General features: G+C 31.8%; 1 protein-coding gene across 1 annotated transcript in view; it reads left to right on the top strand.

Moving 5' to 3' along the window:
• Positions 1-1,150: 1,150 nt before the first annotated feature.
• Positions 1,151-22,573, top strand: part of LOC115964748 (beta-galactosidase 6-like) — a 36,225-nt gene continuing 14,802 nt past the window's right edge. The window contains exons 1-7 of the mRNA XM_031084004.1: positions 1,151-1,279; positions 6,831-6,929; positions 6,979-7,091; positions 19,588-19,654; positions 20,354-20,446; positions 20,540-20,687; positions 20,868-20,958. Of these exons, the coding sequence (XP_030939864.1) occupies positions 1,160-1,279; positions 6,831-6,929; positions 6,979-7,091; positions 19,588-19,654; positions 20,354-20,446; positions 20,540-20,687; positions 20,868-20,958 (731 nt within the window). The 5' untranslated portion in view covers positions 1,151-1,159. The remainder of the gene's footprint in view (positions 1,280-6,830; positions 6,930-6,978; positions 7,092-19,587; positions 19,655-20,353; positions 20,447-20,539; positions 20,688-20,867; positions 20,959-22,573) is intronic.

The following is a 22,573-nucleotide window of genomic DNA, read 5'->3' on the forward strand; positions in this document are numbered from 1 at the left end:
TATTTGTGTTATGTCATTAAGAAGAGTTTAATGGGTAAATGTATTTATTTTCACTTATTAATTATATGTGCAACAGTAATTATTTTAATCATAATGACAATAACATTTTACATTCCCTTTCTTTACCATGATGGGTAATATAATTGAAATTAATTTCTTAAACATTATAACACATAATGAGCATCAAGTGGGATATCAACTAGTTATTATAATTTATATGCTTAAAAATAATTAAAAAATATGTTAATCATTAGGTCATTTTTGGATTGAAATGAGTGATGTCCATGTTAACTCAATTATTGTTTCTTAAATAGATTAAACTAAAAGTATGGGCTTGTTTTTTTGAATACTAAATATACCCTAATAGGTAGCATTAGAACTCAGCTCAGCCCCAAAATGAGTTCTTTCTAATTTGTTTGTTTCAATATTAATATTTTTTGAAAAATAATTCATTTTTCAAAAATCATTTTATAAAAAGTTATCTTATTTTCCTATGTTTGGTAACAATCTTAAAATGAGTTGAAAAATTATCTTTTGATTTCTTTTATATAGTTTGGTATGAGATAGAGTTATTTAAAAAAAAAAAAATTAGTAGCGTTAATTCAACAAAAATATTTGCTACTTCCTGTATAGCACCCAAAAGAGAAGAGTAGGCACAATATATGGTGCTCTCCCTCCAATTTGGGAAGAGAAACATATGCAGTTCATGACATAATATATTTCCAAACGGAAAATGGAAAAGTGAAATTACCATGGTATTCGTTCAACCCTAAATGTTATTTTGGAAAATCCTATTGGAGCTGAGTTATTACCTCGCCATGTTTTTCTTGGTAACACCATTAAGAGATAGGCAGGAAAGAATTTAGCACATTATTCCTAATGTAGCGCACCCCAAATATCCTACTCATCTATATTGATCTAATCTATCTGCTCACCTTGCTCTCAGTATAAATAATCAGTCTTCTCATGTTTCTTTATCATCCCAACTTGTTAAAACACCTAGCTAAGAGCTTCTCAAACAATCGAGATTCTTTGAGATACACAAAATTTTATATTTTTAGTGAGAGACCTAGGTAGTGAAAAAGCTTAGAAACGAAACCAGATTGGCCTTGAGATGGGGTGGTGGTTGAGGCTGTGTTGAGGTCTTTTGGTGGTCATAATGCTGGAAGGTGGCCATGCTGATGGAGAAGTCACATACGATGGAAGATCTCTCATCATTAATGGGCAGAGACAAATTCTACTTTTGGGTTCAATTCACTATCCTCGTAGCACTCCTCATGTATCATTGAAATCATTATCATCTTCTTCCGATAGATAATTCATTGGAAGAATATGTATACACATATAGTATATATGTATACGGGTGATTCTATCGTACCTTCCTTTTTTGAGGGGGTACGGTACCCACTAGTAGGCAACCTGCTACACTGGGTTATCAAAACATCACATTTGATAGTTCCATTATCATATTGTACAATTCCATTATCACATTGTGTAGTTTCAACATCATATGTGACAGTTCTTTTGTCACATTTGGTGGTTCTCTTATTTTTTCTTATATTTAACAGTTTCATCCTCACATTGTGCAGTTCCAATATCACATGTGACAGTTCTTTTGTTATATTTGGTGGTTCCCTTATTTTTTCTCACGTTTGACGGTTTCATCCTCATACTGTGCAGTTCCAACATCACATTTGACAATTTTTTTGTCACATTTGGTGGTTTTTTTCCCCCTCACATTTGATAGTTTCATCCTCATATTGTATAGTACCAACATCACATTTGATAGTACTTTCATCATATTTAGTGGTTTCCTTATTTTTTTTTCTCATATTTGACAGTTTCATCCTCACATTGTGCAGTTCCAATATCATATGTGACAGTTCTTTTGTTACATTCGGTGGTTCCCTTATTTTTTTCTCACGTTTGACGGTTTCATCCTCATACTGTGTAATTCCAACATCACATTTGACAATTCTTTTATCACATTTGGTGGTTTTTTTTCCCTTCACATTTGATGGTTTCATCCTCATATTGTGCAGTACCAACATTACATTTGATAGTACTTTTATCACATTTAGTGGTTTCCTTATTTTTTTTCCTCACATTTGACAGTTCCATACTCACATTGTGTAGTACCAATATCATATGTAACTGTACTTTTGTCACATTTGGTGGTTTTCTTATTTTTATTCTCACATTTGATGATTCCATTGTCATATTAGACAGTACTAATATCACATTTGACAGTATTATCCTCACATTGTATAACATCAACATCACATGTGATTATACTTTTGTCATATTTGGTGGTTTCCTTAATTTTTCTCACATTTGATGGTTTCATTGTCACATTAAGTAGTATTAACATCACATTTGACCGTACTTTTCTCACATTCAGTAGTACTTTAATTTTTTTTTTTTATCACATTTGACAATTCCATTGTCACATTAAGCAATATCAACATCACATGTGACTGTACTTTTGTCACATTCGGTAGTTTCCTTATTTTTTTTTTCACATTTGATGATTCAATTGTTACATTAAGTAGTATCAACATCACATATAATTGTATTTTTGCCACATTTGGTTGTACCTTTTTTTTTTCTCACATTTGACAGTTCCATCGTCACATTAGGCAGTACCAACATCACATGTGACTTTACTTTTGTCTCATTTAATGGTTTTCTTATTGTTTACTCGTATTTGACAATTTCATCGTTACATTAAACATAACCAACATTACATATGGGCATAGGCAACCCAACCCAACCCCATCGAATTACCTAATAATCGACGAATTTATATAACAAGAACATTCCTAAAACCTCTAAAATTGCTGAAATACCCTTAAATATACTAAAATTACCAAAATGTATCCTAACACTTAAAAATGACCAAAATAACCTCGAAACTCTCAAAAATGACTAGGATATTCTTAAAACCTAAAAAATGACCGAAATGACCCTAAAACCTAAAAAATGACTAAAATACCCTGTAAACCTAAAAAATAATTGAAATACCCTTAGATACTAAAAAAATGACCTAAATGACTATGAAACCAAAAAATAACTGAAATGACCTTGTAACATATACACTTTGTATTTAGCCTTCACCTTTAGCCAACATTGAAGCCTTATATATATATATCCCTTCAATTCTTCACCTTTCATCAACTGCGTACTCTCCTAGACAACCACAAATGTTTTTTTTTTTTTCTTTCTCTCTCTCTTGTATTGTGTAATGTTTGTATTTGTATTTTTTTGAGTATGTTGTTTGTATTTTTTATTTGGGCTCCATATATTCTTGTAAATCTACAAAATATCTTGTCTTTTGATCCATTATATATATTATAAAAAATGTTATGTTATTACATGTAAAGCCAACTATATCTACAAACTCAAATCAATCCACTGAAGATGCAAACAAATACAAAATGACATATAACATTAGATTTAAAAGCTAAAGGCCATTTAGTTTCTAATAATAGAGTTAGTTTTATTGTCGTGCACGTGTAATACTCTTAGTGGTTCTTAACTTCTTACAATTTGTAATACGGTTAGTTTAGGCACTAATGTTGGTTATCCTTATATGTAATTATATATGTTGTGTAGTTTATCAAAAGAATAATGTCAACCCACCCAACCCACCTAACCCGTCGAGTTGAAAAAGCCAAAATTTGTAACTAATCTGCTAGATTTGGAATTCGTCAGTCGATAGCAGATTGAAATTTTCCCAACCCGTTAGTGGCCAATTAGATAGAAATATTGGCCTTTACTTGCCCAATCTGACCTGCGAACACCCTTACCCCTAGTACCTCAAAAATGATTGAAATGCCCTTGAAACCTAAAAAATGACTAAAATACCCTTAGAATTGATAGCGTTTAGGTCTATAAGATATTGATAATTTGTTTTATATTTTATCTCCATTACTTAAATGATAAGGTAAAAGGGTTAAAATTGTCAACTTATAAAAAATATAATTTCTTTTAAGCTTGAGAATTTAGATACCCACCTTAATTCCTTAGTGCAAGCAAGACCTATTTACTAGGAGTTGAAACTTAGTTATTTAATTTATGGCCTTGTTTTCTTTTAGTTGCTTCAATCTCTATCCCCTCATTTATATATATATATATATAGACACACACACACACAAGCTCTTATTGGAATGGATACTGAAAAATAGAGAAGCATTGATAGTAGTGATAGTTTTCCACTTTTCCTCCATCCAAAGATACAACATTAAATTTTTTGAATCAATCCAAAGAGGCTAATTAAGGCCCCAAAATTTTAGATAAGGCTCTAGTGTTGTTGTCCTTAATCGTATGCTAGACAAGTTGGCATCATACCTACAATTCATTATTTTAGTGTGAATGCATAATAATGGAGCTACATGCATCATGTACCCCACAAGAAATCTAAGTTTAGGGATGACTGAAAATGTTGGGAAAATAAAAAAGGTAGAAAGATTTTAATCTTTCAAAATTCATCTTCCCTTGATGTAAATGATGTATATACAAGTTACAATGTCTTTGACAAAACCTTAAACATAATCTCTTTCTCCCTCTCTCAATCTCCAACGAGCATTTTCTCACTGGGTTGACATCATTAAAATACTAAAATTAGTAAAATTAACAATATCAAACAAAGCCAATTTCTTAGCTATTTGTATTGCAAAATTTCTCTTCCATCTGTATCTAATAAACAATTTTGACAAAAGCAACTCTAGTAGTAGTGGCAGCTTTATTTGCAGCCATCTCTGCAATTTTTCTCGCAGCCTGCAATTTTATCACATAAAGAAATGTGACAGTGTGATTCGGAACAACACTTGATAGTAAGGAACATGAAAATAATGAATCAATGGGATATTGTCAATAAATACCTAAATTGCTCAAAGGACTGTATTAGTTAGTGGGGGTAAAACATGCTTAAGGGTGCCAGCATCTTATTAACCGCATCTTTTTTCTATCTTTCGGAATGTATACATACCATATTCCTGCCTAAAACTTTCATGCCATGGCCCCTCATACAATGACCATTAGCAAAGTGATAGATTCCAAATACATGGATATCATTTGTCACAATCATTATATCTGATAATGAGTTATGGGCACCCAAACAAATGGTGAATGGAACACCAATTTAACAGGATACACATATATGTTTATGTCTGAAATGGATACCAAAATGAGGCAAAGCATTATGTAATGGATAGGTAGTCAAGGTGTCATCATAGAAAATTACTAAAACTTTATGGTCAATATAAGGTACATGGACATTAACTATGTTAAATGGCCTTTAACATGGATCTATAGCTAGTGTCTTGGAAATGTGTTATGCTATGATATTTGAACCAAGACTCACTAATTTTCTAAGGTCAGTATCATATTAGAAATCTGTCCAAGTCTAAAATACCTCCATACTGCAAGTCATGCCAACACAAAAGCATGATCTCAAGATTAAGCATCTAGTTTTGTGAGAGTGTCAACACAAAGGCATTTACCATAAACCCAAATAACAAAATCCAACCTTAAAGTGTACTTACATCAAATCCAACTTCCCTTTGATTAGGCTCTACACAAAAACATTATGGTCTTCTATGAGAGGTTCCCCAACTTCAATCACATTCTCCTAAAGATGTGCACAATCTATGTGACAATGCCCAACTGACTATGTCTTTTTACAGCTTCTCCACAGAGTTCTCCATTGCTCTACTATGATCCAAGTCCAATAGCTGGAATTCTAGTTCTTGAATTAATACAAAGTAACATCCTGGTATTCCACTAATTCCTTTTATTTCCTCAAACTTTTCAGATTGAATAAATGACCAAAATAGATAGCTATAATGACCCATTTGCCCCAAATCACAAAGATCCAGTAATCAACTTCTAATTCCAACAAGTCAAGCTATTTACACATTTGATGATTCCATTTGATGATTAGGCTATATACATATGAGATGAATTGGATGATTTGGCTAATTATTATATATTTCTGGAATACAATGATATAATAGTACATCTTTTATAAATAGTGAATTCCATTATAAATTTGATCCTCCAATAAATATATTTATCTATATATATATATATATATATATATATATAAAGGAATTATTAGGACCTATAGTTGAATCACTATTATGTGAGAGAAAAAAGTATTGCTAAAATAGTAAATTACTACAAATGTTGTTTTGAATATATGTTTAATAGACTTTAATAACAAAATAAATGAACATAATAACAATTTTTTCCTTTTTAAGTTTTAACAAATAATGCTGCTTGGCAACCATTTTCTGTGTAAAGCGAAAAAAGCTTCAAAATTTCTAGTGCATATCATTTGTCTCCCATTACATCACGGATAGCAGCAGTATTTTCAAACATTTAGCTGATATTTGTTTTTACCTGCTGCATGTTTGTCGGGTTTATTGAAGTTCTTCATATACTCATATGTTGGGAGAGAGAAAGAAGTAGTATAAAAAGGATAACTATAGGGACTGCGAAGTGTGAACTCTAACATAATAATAATAAATTCTTAGGCTAATTAACGAGGTCCATGCGGAAATTAAATACTATATATATATATGTGTGTGTGTGTGTGAGATTACAATATTAGCCAAAAGTCTTATAGTTCAACTTATTGATATTTCTTCATGTTTCCGATGTAAACATTCAAGGTTAAAATTTTTCTCCCCTGTTGAAATTATCGAATTATAAAAATAAAAATAAAAATAAAAACAAAGAAAACAAATTCAATCACAAATGATTTTTTAATTCATCTTGACTAAACACGAGGAATATCTAAGAAGGGAAATTATATCATTTTGGAGCTGATGTGGCCATCTTTGATAGCTAAAGCCAAGGAAGGAGGATTGGATGTTATTCAAACCTATGTGTTTTGGAACCTTCACGAACCCAATCCTGGCCAGGTTAGTTAAACCCTCTCTCTCTCACATGTGGAGATTTTGTGTTGCACAGTATGTTTTCAGTGGAAATTATGATCTGGTGCAATTCATAAAGGAAATCCAAAAGCAAGGGTTGTATGTTTCTCTTAGGATTGGGCCTTTCATTGAGAGTGAATGGAATTATGGGTATGTATGTAGATTAATTCTCATTCCATGACATCCATGAACTATCCCTACTTGCATTACAAGCATTATTAGGTTAAAAAATTATTGTTATCCAAAAAAACAAAGTTATTTTTCTTTGCTAAGTACATTTTTATTATCAATTTATCATCATAATCGTTGCTATTATTTGAGTTGACCAATTACAAGAATATAATGGTCCACTGGTGAATATTAATTTACAAACAAGTAAACGAGCTCATAATAAATAGTTTTACATCATAATTGCCCTTATTTTTCCCATGGAGAATGCAAAAATTACAAACTTTTTTATAAAATTTGTGTTGTGGTTATATGCTTAAATTAATTTGACAGGAAAATATAAAGTAGGTCTTATTAATGTTTTAATTTAGGCTATACTAATCGTTTTTATAGAGAACATATTTTATATTAATAAAATTATGGCAAAATGATCAAATTTACATTTTCCTAACAATTTAAGTTTTTGGAAAATATGGTAGTTTATCATTATATGAAAACATTTAAAGCATCTCTCCACATTATCATATATGGACTTCTTTCATTCTTATATGACAATCTTGTTTGAAATTTACAAAGTAACTCAAATTAGAAAAGCAAGGAAAACTAGGCACGAAAAGAGATGGAAAAGTTTTAAATTTGGGGCACAAGGCCAGGCGCAGACTAACCTTTTGCCTGGCACTGCGTGCCCAGAGTTAGTTTGAACTATGAACTTGACAGAACATGTTCTGCCCAATTTTACTCAAGCAATAGTCCTCCTACTTGATTTTTAGAGCCGAACAACCATAGAATAGCCTATAGAACCCTCCAAAGTCCAAAATACCCAGACTTGTTTTAGACTTTTAGAGAAACTCATTTCCATTCATTTCCAAACTTTAAGGGTATAATTCTCTTTTTTTTTTTTTTTTTTCTTTTTTTTTTGATGGGTAATTCTCTTTCTTTCTCTTTTATTTTCCTGGTTCTCACAATCATTTTGCTGTTTGAATAAAATATTTGTATAAAAGTGATGTCGTGTTACATGATTTTTTACAAAATGGGTATTGTCATGCATTTTTGGAGTAGGATTTTACTTTCAAATTTCAGTGCTATAAATAACATGCTCCAATCCGCATCTTCATGCATGATGAATTATAGCTACATGCTTGTCGATTGATACTTTCCTTGTAGAATGGAATTGTGTGAATGTGTCTATTGCATAAAATTAAAAATAATTATGTATTTCAAATCTCCCCTTCCCCGTTCTTGTAAGTATCAAATTAAAAAAAAAAAAAAAAATGATATGGTAGGACATTATTGATGGGTGTATAGACATGATTTTACACCAAATTCTTATTGAATTTAAACTTTATACTATCATAAATAATTATATTCCACAGTAAATTCTACATAAATTTTAAATAGCTAAGAGCCTTAAGCTCAATTGATTAACATTTCTTAGTGTTTTTAAATAAGATGTTCAGGATTCAAATTTTCCCTAATCAATTATCGAATTATCAAAAGAAAAGCAATTGAACAACTTTTAATTATTTTAAAGTTTCAACCCCTCTTTTTCTTTTTTTGAAAATTCAAAGTTCCAACCTTTTTTTTTTTTTTTTTTTTTTGAGAAAGAAGTTCCAACCTGATATAATTAGATACTCTGAAATTGGCATCCATAAAGCAGTCAGCAACAAGTTGTTGCTTTGCTTTTCCAAGGGTGTACATCAGTCGGTAGACCTTTTTTTGGCTTTTTTTGAGAGAAGTCAGTTGAGTAGACTTGAATTTGACGATATTCAGTGGATAAAACTCCTAGCTGCCACCTTTGTGTAAATATTTTTTACCAAATTGAAATTTGCTTAAAGCATCTATGAAAAGTATATTGAGATATACTTTTCCAAGGGAAGCACCCCACGTTGGACTAATTGTAACTAGTATAGTACTGTCATTATTGGTTAACTATTTCTCTAAAAAAATGATTTGTAATCAAATGTTACTCCACGTTTTAAATATGGAGCTCAAGTTTTTGAACTTTGACCTACTATATTAATGAGCATTTTGAGAAACTATAAGATTAGTATTCCTTCTATTTTGGCAACAAGAAATAGAAAAAAAAAAAAATTGTAATAATATTGCCTTTTGCTGCTATACACCAACCTAATTAAAGATTTTAATCTTTTTTTAAATGTAAAAAAGGAAAAATAATGACAATAACATTGAGTTTAGAATGCAAGACAATAAAAGGATTTTATTCTATTACAATATTTATTTTATCGTTTTAATCTTGAAGATAACTTGAGTTTAGAATGCAAGACAATAAAAGAAAATACAATTAGGCTTGAATAAATTAGACGTGCATAGGACTGGGCTTGATATAAAATGGAATGCATGAGATAGCTGCTAGCAATAGCAATTGACGACAAAATTAAGGAGGTCAGAGGACAACTAACATGATCAAAGGATGGCTACACTGGTGGTAGAGGATGCTTACTATGGCCATTAGATGCCTTTAAGGTATCAATAGAGGAGCAGTTACAGGAGCTATTAGTATAGGAAAGCGTTACAAGAACCAAAAGGAATTGACGGACACAACATTGTGATGAGAGAGAGAGAGAGAGAGAGAGAGCCAAAATATACTGAATTTAGTACATTTTTGTCACATTTCCTTTCCTTCTCCTTTTATTTCCTTTCTCCCTATATATGGGTGACGACATTTAATAGAACCTATGAACACAACTCGTTTGTCCTTTTTTTTTTTTTTTTTTTTGCTTATTAGTGTTCAATTTAAATTGGTTCATGTCAAAGCGGGTTGAGTCATTATTTTAACATGATTAATAAGTGACTAGTTTTGGGTTGGCTTGCTTAACACTCAATCAAGCCAAACTTGCTTGATTCATATAAATTAATGTCATTTTTATGATTTAAAATATATAATTTTTTCTTTCTAAGGAATTTTCATTGTTATATAGATAAATTCATCATTGAAAGTCTAATTTCTTCAAAAATTTTACCCAAAACAAAGAAAGAAATTTGTTTTCTTTTATTTTTCTTATAGATTGTGTATTTCTAATTTAGATGAAACTTTATATATTGCTATCAGAACTTTTAGATTGTGTGCTATTAGTTCTTTAATTGAAGTTATGATCTTCTAAAAAAAATAATTGAGGTTATGAAATTGATTTGTGTAAAACTTATTTGTTATATATATATATATATATATATATATATATATAAATAAGTTCAAGTTACACCATTTGTAGACTGTAGATTTGTAATTGATCTAATGGTTTAAAAAATAGCATTAAATGCTAATTGACTTACACCTTATTCGGACAAAATGGGCTTCTGCCCTTTTCAGCCAAATTAATTAACTTTTTACCCTTCTTCCCAAACTAAATAAGGAAATACCCCTCTTTTGAAACTCGACTTTTTCAAAATCGAGTTAAGCCCTATAGTGACGTTTTCAAGGACCTATAGTGGCGTTTTGTAACTTGATATCCAGGAAATCGAGTTATAGGCAATAAAAATAAGTCCTTGAAAACGTCACTATAGGGCTTAACTCGATTTTCAAAAAGTCGAGTTTCAAAAGAGGGGTATTTCCCTATTTAGTTTGGGAAGAAGGGTAAAAAGCTAATTAATTTGGCTGAAAAGGGCAGAAGCCCATTTTGTCCCACCTTATTCACTTAATTAATAGCAATTTTGTTTCTCTCTCCTTATTTATTATTTAAAACCTTTTACATATATTTCCTTTTTTTTGCCAATGACTTTACAAATATATTTGTAATACTTTATTTTTTGGTTGAGTTCGTACTAATTTTTTTTCTTCTTCTTTTAAGCTGGTCATAATCTTATATAGTGAATTTGGGCTAACCTTGGTGCAATTGCTCCCTTCTCTTTTGGCTCTCTGCTAGGCACTTAGCTCCTCCTCATGGGCTGGGTTGAGAGCAAGAGATGGGTGGACTTCTTCAACCCAGATTCACAATCTGTGGAATGGACTACACAGTGGTTGAAGACGGCTGAGAATTTTTTATTATGTAATAACACCAATGTGACAAGAGATACCCTACAACGAATCAACATAGAATAAGATGTGATGATGGATTATTTAACGGCTTGCTTCTCCGGAATAAGCCTGCACATATGACAAACTTGTGCAGGCAGGAACTATTAAATGAGCACGAAATGGCTAAGAATATTGTGCAATTTTGCATACCTTTGCTCTCTCAATTGGATTTACGTTGACATTGGTGGAAATTGTTAATGATCTGAGGCAGAGAAAAGAGTGTCTATGTATAAAACCCTTGTAATCTAAAAAGAAACTGTACACTAATTTTATTGATTTCGTGTACAGTGTCAAATCCTTTTTTTTTTTAACCTTCTTTTCAATTTTTCACCACAATGAAGTAAGATTGATTTCTGGTTTTGGACGCTAGTGTTTAAAATGTGATCCCCAATAAGATCTGATGTAACCTTTTTCCCATTTGAGAGTTGGAAAGATTTTACAGATTTTAATTTGCATGTGTCACTTTTCCTTCTTCAACTCAACTTTCCAAAATTTCAACTGCATCTTTGAGGGATTTGAGTGATGGAGGAGAAAGAGAGAGCAGAGAAAAACGTGAATTATGGAGGAGAGAGAGAGAGAGAGAGAGAGAGAGAGAAACATAGACCCTTTTTTTTGGTTTAGAGATAGATATGGAAGGTAATAAATAAGGGATAATTAATGAGATTCTAATTAGAATATTATCATTAATGAGTGTCTTTTTTAACCGTTGGATCTACTTAAATCCAATGGTTTAGAAAAGATGTAACTCTTTAGAGTTATATCAGGTGTAACTTGAATCCATCTCATATATATATATATATATATATAAGGTTGGGTTTAAGTTACACCCGGTGTGACTCTAAGTAATGTTACATCACTTAATAACTTGTTATAGAATTCAAATTTTTTAAAAATCCCACCATTGGATTACATATTCTATATGTTCTTAACATTCATGTCAATTGGATGTTATTTACCATTTAATTCATAACTTATCTTTTATGCATTATTGTAAAGTACAAAACTTGAATTTAAATAATTAATTGATGACATGACTATTAATTTTTTATTATCTTGAAATTTTGCAAGTATGGAGAATATATGAAGATAATATAATCTAATGGTAAATTTGTCAAAATTCGCATCTAATTAAAAAATATTGAGTGGTGTAACATTACTTAAAATTACATCAGGTGTAATTTGAACCCAACTCATATATATATATATATATATATTAAAAGTTGGATTCCAAAAATGGATGCACAAAAAAAAGACACGTATACATTTCTCAAAGCAAACTACGATGACATGTGATGTCTCTTCTTAAAATTAAGGATAACAAAGAGAATAACTATTCATCTACTACTAAATCATTTCATTTTCTCCATATTAATTTTTTTAGGTGATGCCTATGAAGCCACTTTAGTTCATATTTGTTGTGGTTAATTAATTTTTTGCAAGATCATAATATTGTCATATCAACAATATGTATTGAACATAAATCAAATTATAAATCTCATGATGAATAAATTTTTATTATTATTTTAATTTAAATTACTAATTGGTTACTAATTCATGGTTATATGTAATCAAATCTGAGTTTGTTCATTTGTTGGAGGAATCATTAGAAAGAATTTTTGTATTACTCTTGATACTTTTTAAAAATGTCAATGTTTACGGTATTTATATATTTTCAGATAGAAGAAATTTATGCAAAGCACAGGTTTACAACTAGTCAATATACACACACACGCACACAACAGTACTAACCTTATTTCAAAGAGTATGAGGTTCTGCATTTCTTTTTAGAATTCTCTTCATCTAACATTCCATTTCACTAAACTTTCCATTTGTGTCAAATTTTTACTAGTTAATTATCATGTTTTAATAGGATAAATGAATTTATTATTATTGTGTATTAATTATCCTTTTTTTTTTGAGAATTGTGCATTAATTATCTTGTTATACTAATTATCATTAAATAGCCTAAGCTTTACCATGTGACACATTCTTTAAGATTCTCTTCATTTAGGCTTCCACCGAAGTAAAATTTTCATTTATGTTAAATTATTAGTTAATTCAATGTGCTAATGAGGTAAATGCATATATTAATTATCAATAGGTGTGCAATAATTATATATATATATAATAAAAATAATTAATATGGTTATTTTTATAAATTTTCCTAAGTAAAGTTTGCATTTATATCAAATTATTAGTTCACTCAATGTGCTAATGGAGTAAATGCATATATTAATTATCTATAAGTCTACAATAATTATATGTATAATAAAAAGATTTAATATAGTTATTTTTATAAATTTTTCTAAGTAAAATTTAATTGCATTTATATCAAATTATTAATTCACTCAATGTGCTAATGGGGTAAATGCATATATTAATTATCCATAGGTGTGTAATAATTGTTTATATATTAAAAGAATTTATATGGTTATTTTTATAAATTTAATATAAGAAACTATTTTTTATTTAGAATACTTATTATCCAAATAATAATAGGGATAAATTGCAAACTATACTTCTAAATTTTGGTATTATTTAGATTTTACACACACACATATATTTGTGTTATGTTATTAAGAAGAGTTTAATGGGATAAATGTGTTTATTTTCACTTATTAATTATATGTGCAACAGTAATTATTTGAATCATAATGACAATAACATTTTACATTCCCTTTCTTTACCATGATGGGTAATATAATTGAAATTAATTTCTTAAACATTATATAATGAGCATCATGTGGGACATCGACTAGTTATTATAATTTACATACTTAAAAATAATTAAAAATATGTTAATCATTAGGTCATTTTTGGATTGAAATGAGTGATGTCCATGTTAACTCAATTATTGTTTCTTAAATAGATTAAACTAAAAGCATGGGCTTGTTTTTTTTAATACTAAATATACCCTAATAGGTAGCATTAGAACTTAGCGCAGCCCCAAAATGAGTTCTTTCTATTTTGTTTGTTTCAATATTAATATTTTCTAAACAATAATTCATTTTTCAAAATGCATTTTATAAAAAGTTATCTTATTTTCCTATGTTTGGTAACAATATTAAAATGAGTTGAAAAATTATCTTTTGATTTCTTTTATATAGTTTGGTATGAGATAGAGTTATTTAAAAAAAAAAAAAATTAGTAGCGTTAATTCAACAAAAATATTTGCTACTTCCTGTATAGCACCCAAAAGAGAAGAGTAGGCCCAATATATGGTGCTCTCCCTCTAATTAGGGAAGAGAAACATATGCAGTTCACTTAATATATTTCCAAACGGAAAATGGAAAAGTGGAATTACCATGGTATTCGTTCAACTCCAAACGTTATTTTGGAAAATCCTATTGGAGCTGAGTTATTACCTCGCCATGTTTCTCTTGGTAACACCATTAAGAGATAGACAGGAAAGAATTTAGCACATTATTCCTAATGTAGCGCACCCCAAATATCCTACTCATCTATATTGATCTAATCTATCTGCTGATCACCTTGCTCTCAGTATAAATAATCAGTCTTCTCATGTTTCTTTCTCATCCCAACTTGTTAAAACACCTAGCTAAGAGCTTCTCAAACAATCGAGATTCTTTGAGATACACAAAATTTTATATTTGTAGTGAGAGACCTAGAGAGGGTAGTGAACGAGCTTAGAAACCAAACCAGATTGGCCTTGAGATGGGGTGGTGGTTGAGGCTGTGTTGGGGTCTTTTGCTGGTCATAATGCTGGAAGGTGGCCATGCTGATGGAGGAGATCAGTCACATACAATGGAAGATCTCTCATCATTAATGGGCAGTGACAAATTCTACTTTCGGGTTCAATTCACTATCCTCGTAGCACTCCTCAGGTAGAGTGTAAATTGGGTCCGGTTATGGCGTAAAAGCCATGATTTTCGCCACCTAACACACCAATAAATAAATGCCATGTTATCATCTTTCTAAAAAACAATACAACTTACCACACACAATAACAACTAAATTATAACTTATTTCAAAATTAAAAATTAAAACCTCCTCCTTATTAGAATAGGTAACACCGATTCAGCAACCCACCACAGATGCCGCCACAAACGCCGGAGATGCTACCATCACCATTGCCCGATTTACTCTCCTAGGCACAATAACATCAAAAATGCCGGAGATGCTCACAGTGCATTGGAACTCATAGCCACTGTGAAGACCAAATTCATAGCCACTGTGAAGACCAAATTCATTTTTTTTAATGGACTAAAATTTATGCTAAAAAAATTCATTTTATTAATCTGAACCACAATAAACGGCAAACCCAGCAACACAATTTCATTGAATTTTTAGTTAAAAAAAAATGGTTTTTTTTTTTTGGAAGCCAGAACCAAACAATTTCATTAATTTAGAAATCTAGAATCCAAATACAATGCATCCACCGCTGGCAGAGGATCCTCCTCCATCCAAATAATTTCATTATCAATTAATCTAGCAAATCTAGCCAAAGCATGAGCAACACTATTTGCACTGCGCCTAACACAATTAGAAGAAATGGACCTGAAACCCGCAGCCAAGCACTAGATGTCTTCGTAAATTAAACCAAGTCGTGATAGGTTTGGTTGGGCCTGAGAAATTATCTTCATCACCATAGCATTATCACCCTCCAGGATTATCTCTGTGAAGCCCGCATCAATGGCAAACTCAAGCGCTTTTCGGCAAGCCATCACTTCCACCTCCTCATTGTCATGCACAACACCTCCCTTCACAGCTATAGCAGCCATGACTTCATCCTTGTCATTCCTAATCACTACCCCATAACCCGATGCAGCACCATCATCAAAACAAGCACCGTCGAAGTTTAGCTTGAATAACGATCCCGGTGGAGGCTGCCATGTTTGCTGTGTTGGGACATGAATTGGATCGGGCACACTCAGATAATCTTGTGCATCCATATATTCCCTCAAATAATCCATTGCATGCTGGGCTGATCTTGAAGGATGCTGGAATACACCCCCATGAATGACCGTGTTCCTCTGATGCCATATCTGCCAACAAATAATCTAGAACAGATTCCATTCCTTTGATGAAAGCTTTGCCATAAGACCTGTGACCAGCTGCAAAAAATCATTTTGTGGAGTACAAGATTTTTGAAGTCTACCTAAACTCCCAGCCCAGACATCTTGTGCCACCCCACAACTCCAAAGAACATGCAAAACCGATTCAGTCTCTTGCTGACAGAAACAAAGACGAGCACTCTCCATCACTCTTCTTCGAATGAGATTATCCTGTGTGGGCAAAATATTAAGACAAGCCCTCCATGAAAAAATCTTGATCTTGTTTGGAACGGCAGCTTTCCATAGTCGTGACCAAAGAGACCCAAATACTCTATGCTCCAAAGACTCCCCATCATTTAACTCATCCTTACTTAATTGCTTTGCCACAAAATACCCAGATCGAATTGTATAGCTGCCCTTCTTTGCAAAAGACCATACTAGCACATCTTGTACAACTTGCCTACTCAAAGGGACTTGAAGTATAGCATCCGCATCAAACTGGTGAAACATGACCATAATTCTTTCTTTATCCCACTGATGATTTTGCCAGTCAACTAAATCAGAGACTCGCCATTCCCAAATTTCCTCCTTCGGCTAAAAAAGTATTTTTTTTGTTGGGTGGTTTGGTAGCCAGCAATCCTTAAGCACACGAATTGAAACCCCATGACCATAATTCTTTCTTTATCCTACTGATGATTTTGCCAGTCAACTAAATCAGAGACTCGCCATTCCCAAATTTCCTCCTTCGGCTGAAAAAGTATTTTTTTTGTTGGGTGGTTTGGCAGCCAATAGTCCTTAAGCACACGAATTGAAACCCCATTACCTACTCTCCAAAAGCACCCTTTCTTCAAAATTGGTTGAGCCGCTATCAAACTTTTCCACATGTAGGAACTATTTTGGCAATCAGTTGTGTTAAGAAAATCACACCATGGGAAATATTTGGCTTTAAAACAGTTGTATAATAGAGAGCTTTTATCTTGTAACAACCTCCAACCCTGTTTTACTAACATGGCTAAATTAAATGATCTTAAATCTCTGAAACCCGTTCCAACCTCTTTCTTAGGCAGCGTTAAAAAATCCCAATTTTTTTAGTGTATTTTCCTTTCCTCCCCAACTTGGCCCCACCAAAATCTAGCACACATAGCATCCAACTCATCACATAATTTCCCCGGCAATTGAAAAACCCCCATTGAATAGGTGGGGATGGATTGAGCCACTACTTTTATAAGAACCTCCTTGCCAGCCTTAGAAAGCAACTTCCCCTTCCAACCCTGCAGCTTTCTCCAAACCCTTTCCTTTAGGGAAGCAAAAGTCTCATATTTTCTTTGTCCTATCAAAGTAGGCAGCCCCAAATAAGTATCAAACCTCTCCATTTCCTTAACCTTTAATTTGTCAATTATCCAAGCTTTCTGCTCCACAGACACATTACTACTAAAATAAGCAGAAGACTTCACAAGATTGATGCATTGGCCCGAAACTTCAGCATATAGCTGTAGGGTATCAAAAAAATGGTTTTTATTTTATTTTATTTTTAATTTACTTTCCAAGCCACAAGACCGGGTATAAGATTTACAAAGTGTGCAATCTAAACGACAATTAAAGCCAACAACACAAGTACTTTCTGACCCATAAGAGTTTGCTCTTGAACTTCCTTTCTTACTTCCAGTCCAAACTCTCCGATGTCCATCTTTTCTTTAAAAGCTTAGCTCTCTTAGGCAGTGTGTTTGGCACCATCTAATTTGATGTTGATGTGGAGGGTGGGAAAATAGATCGAACATTGGTGATGGTAGAGTCTCTGGTGGTGTATGACGACATTTGTGGTAGGGTGGCTGGCAACGTTTGTGGTGGGTTGTTGGATTGGTGCAAACTTTTCTAAGGAGGAGATTTTGATTTTGATTTCTGAAATATGTTATAAAGTAGTTGTCATTGTATGTGATAAGTTGTATGGGTTGTTTAGTAAAATGCTGATATGGCATACAACTATTGGAGGGCATAAACTAAAGCGTTTCTTCCACATCCTGACTGAATTTTAACTCATATAAAAAGGATAATTATAGGGATTGCAAAGTGTGAACTCTAAAATAATAATAAATTCTTAGGCTAATTAACGAGGTCCATGGGGAAATTAAATACTATATATATATATGTGTGTGTGTGATTACAATATTAGACAAAAGTCTTGTAATTCAACTTATTGATACCTCTTTATATTTCCAATGTGAACATCCAGGGTTAAAAATTTTTCTCTCCTGTTGTAACTATCAAATTATAAAAATAAAAATAAAAACAAAGAAAACAAATTCAACCACAAATGATTTTTTAATTCATCATGACTAAACATGAGGAATATCTAAGAAGGGAAATTATATCATTTTGGAGCAGATGTGGCCATCTTTGATAGCTAAAGCCAAGGAAGGAGGATTGGATGTTATTCAAACCTATGTGTTTTGGAATCTTCACGAACCCAATCCTGGTTAGGTTAGTTAAACCCTCTCTCTCTCTCTCTCTCTCTCTCATGTGGAGATTTTGTGTTGCACAGTATGTTTTTAGTGGAAATTATGATCTGGTGCAATTCATCAAGGAAATCCAGAAGCAAGGGTTGTATGTTTCCCTTAGGATTGGTACATTGAGAGTGAATGGAATTATGGGTATGTATGTAGATTAATTCTCATTCCATGACCTCCATGAACTATCCCTACTTGCATTACAAGCATTATTAGGTTAAAAAATTATTGTTATCCAAAAAAACAAGGTTATTTTTCTTTGCTAAGTAAATTTTTATTATTAATTTATCATCATAATCGTTGCTATTATTAGAGTTGACCAATTAATTACAAGAATATAAAGGTCCACTTGTGAATATTAATTTACAAACAAGTAAACGAGCTCATAATAAATAGTTTTACATCATAATTGTCCTTATTTTTCACATGGAGAATGCAAAAGTTACAAACCTTTTTATAAAATTTGTGTTGTTATATGCTTAAATTAATTTGACAAGAAAATATAAAGTAGGTCTTATTGGTATTGAAAAATGTTTTAATTTAGGCTATACTAATTGTTTTTATAGAGAACATATTTTATATTAATATAATTATGGCGAAATAATAAATTTACCGTTTCCTAACCATTTAAGTTTTTTGAAAATATGGTAGTTTGTCATTATATGAAAACATTTAAAGCATGTCTCCACATTATCATATATGGACTTCCTTCATTCTTATATGACCATCTTGTTTGAAATTTACAAATGATATATACTATTTTTTTTTAATCCTAAATTTCCTTTGTATACCCAATAAAATTCTATGATAGTTTCAATATAATTTCTCAAAAATATTTTTTGTTATAATTATTATCTTTAAATGGATTATAATTTACTCTCACAAATATTGCATTAATTTCTTACTTAAGAGTGTTTGGGTTGCAGCGGGTTTCCGTTTTGGTTGCATGATGTCCCTGGCCTTGTTTATCGATCAAACAATGAGCCATATAAGGTACAATTCCCTCTCTCTCTCTCTCTCTCTCCACCATATTCACAAGGGGCGATTAATTTCAATCTAGTAGCTACTTGATAAAATCATAAGTCCCACTTTATGTTTGGTAATTGATTTTACAATATTTTTAGTGGACGCAAGTATGGAAAAAAAAAATATTTCAAATCTCTTGAATTTTATACATGGGACTATTTTTTTTTTTTTTTAATTTTAATTTCCAAATTTCAGTGGGGACAATTTCCTCCACTCAATATGACCTCTGCCTAGGCACATGTCTAGTTTTGATAATATGACACCATTTGTACAGATTGATAAGATGTTACTTTTTTTTTTTTTTTTTTTTTTTTCCTTTTAAGAGAAATATATATAAGTACACTTACTTAAATGCAAAATATCCTATTTTTGAAAATTGAAACACATTATATTGACTAATAAAATACAAAAGAAAGTTTTCTTTTCTAAAAATAACTAAATTCAATGCAGCTGTGTTAAAATTTAATTAGAATTTACTGCAAATTGCGTCTAAGTTTTATCCGTCTTTCAAATTGCAAGGCTCTAAGGCTACTTTGAGGTCTAAAAATTTTCCACATTCTTGCATTTGATGTCATGCTAAAGTTTGTATATAAACTGCACTAATTCGATATATAGGTAATTGACAATTAAAATGATTTCATTTTTGTTGGTGATTCTATTTTGTAGTTCTACATGCAAAATTTTACCACACAAATAGTGAACTTGATGAAGTCAGAGGGTTTATATGTCTCGCAAGGAGGTCCCATCATTCTGTCACAGGTATACTATACCATGTCCTACTAGTGAATTTGTAATAAATTATTTACTGCATATATTTTCTCACATAAAATATGCTAATTAATGTTGGTATAGAATGAGAATGAATATCAAAACGTTGAACTAGCATTCCACGAAAAAGGACCCCCTTATGTTCTTTGGGCAGCTAACATGGCGGTTGGGCTCCAAACAGGTGTGCCATGGATCATGTGCAAGCAACAAGATGCTCCTGATCCAGTGGTCAGTACTTATCAACTAATACTACCAGTTTTAGTACTAGTTTTACGTAGGAATCTAATCTAACATGCTTATTTGAAAACGCTTTCTTTGTTATATTTGAATTTCTATGATTGCACTGATTCATTATGTATCTTTTTTTTCTTTTGGTTTGTATTTTCATTTGACAAATTAAACATGCAAATTGATGCATGCAACGGGTTGAGAAGTGGAGAAACTTTTGCAGGACCCAATTCACCAAACAAGCCATCATTATGGACAGAAAATTGGACATCTAAGTACGATCAAATCATTGCATTGTTGTTGTTGTTGTTCTTCTTCTTCTTCTTTTTTTTTTTAATATTATTATTATTATTTTTCAGGGCAGGAAATTTAAGTCAAGGACAAAACTTAGGTGCTGTAACTTATATTTCCCTTTTAAGATTTAGCCATTTGACTATTTAAATAAAAAAATACACTTTCATTCCATGAGAAAAAATCCACATGACAGAATTTTTTAAAAAAAAATCTAAGGAACAACACCTAAATACTGTATCTAAGTCTTGCCCTTAAGCAAATATTACATTCCATTCAATTCCCTAGAGGAGTGTAAAAGAAACAGGAACATAAATTCATAATACACACATACACACATAAGTAGATTAATGCAACAAGATTTCAGCGAGTAGAAACATAGTTCTTGGGTTCAATTTTCACTTATAAGAATCAACAAATCATGTTTGATACATAAGACAATTAAGGTGTGAAGGTTTTACAAGTCTTTAAAGAATAGTATTCCATAAGAATCTTAATTTGTAACTATTGCATTAAAAATAAAACTAATTAATGACTGGCTTCAAAAAAGTTTGGTACCGTGGAGATGAGTACTGGATCATGCTTATGGTTGTAAGATGAATCTAAGTTAATAATTTCCACTCCCCCTTTTTATTATATTGTAATTGAAAACTTCTACTAAATTAATTGAATTAGTTATTAACAATGTTGTTATGAATGAGAACAATATGATTCTTAGTAATTTTAAGGGCAAGGTGGGCCAAATGGCGGTGAAGCTTGACATTAGCAAAGCCTATGATCGAGTTGAATGGGGTTTCTTGCGGAACAGAATGATAAAATTGGGCTTGGATCGCAGATGGATAAATATGGCAATGGAAACGATCACCATAGCATCTTATTCAGTTATTATCAATGGGGAGCCTAAGGGCTTTATCTCTCCTTCAAGGGGAATAAAACAAGGGGACCCACTTTCGCCATATTTGTTCCTACTATGTGCAGAAGGGCTATCTGCCTTACTGAGAAAAGCTTAAGAAAACCAATCTCTCAAGGGAGTGTTTTCTAGCAAACATGGGGTATGTATTTCACACCTTTTGTTTACCGACGATAGTCTACTGTTTTGCCAAGCAATAGTTGATGAATGTCATAGACTGCTGGATTTATTGGGCAAATATGAAGGTGCATCTGGACAAGCAATCAACAGATAGAAGACATCCGTTTTCTTTAGCAAAAATACGAGGAGGGAAGTGAGAAATGAAATTCAGCAACTTTTGGGTGCACGAGTCATGACGGAATGTGAAAAGTATTTGGGCCTCCTAATGCCCAATGGAAAGTCAAAGGTGGGAACGTTCAAGGAGTTACAAGAAAGGATCACAAAGAGGGTATTGGGATGGAAGGAAAAGTTTATCTCAAAAGCAGGCTGTGAAATCCTCATCAAAACGGTGGCTCAAGCTATCCCAACCTATTCCATGAGCTTATTCAAGCTCCCTAAATCCATATGTGACAACATAAATTCCCTTTTGGCTAGATATTGGTGGGGCCAAACCGGGGCGGAAAGAAAAATCCATTGGCATAGTTGGAATAAGTTATGTATATCAAAAAAAAAAAAGGAGGAATGGGATT

Source organism: Quercus lobata, chromosome 10, assembly GCF_001633185.2.
Source record: "Quercus lobata isolate SW786 chromosome 10, ValleyOak3.0 Primary Assembly, whole genome shotgun sequence".
Taxonomy (NCBI): Eukaryota; Viridiplantae; Streptophyta; class Magnoliopsida; order Fagales; family Fagaceae; genus Quercus; species Quercus lobata.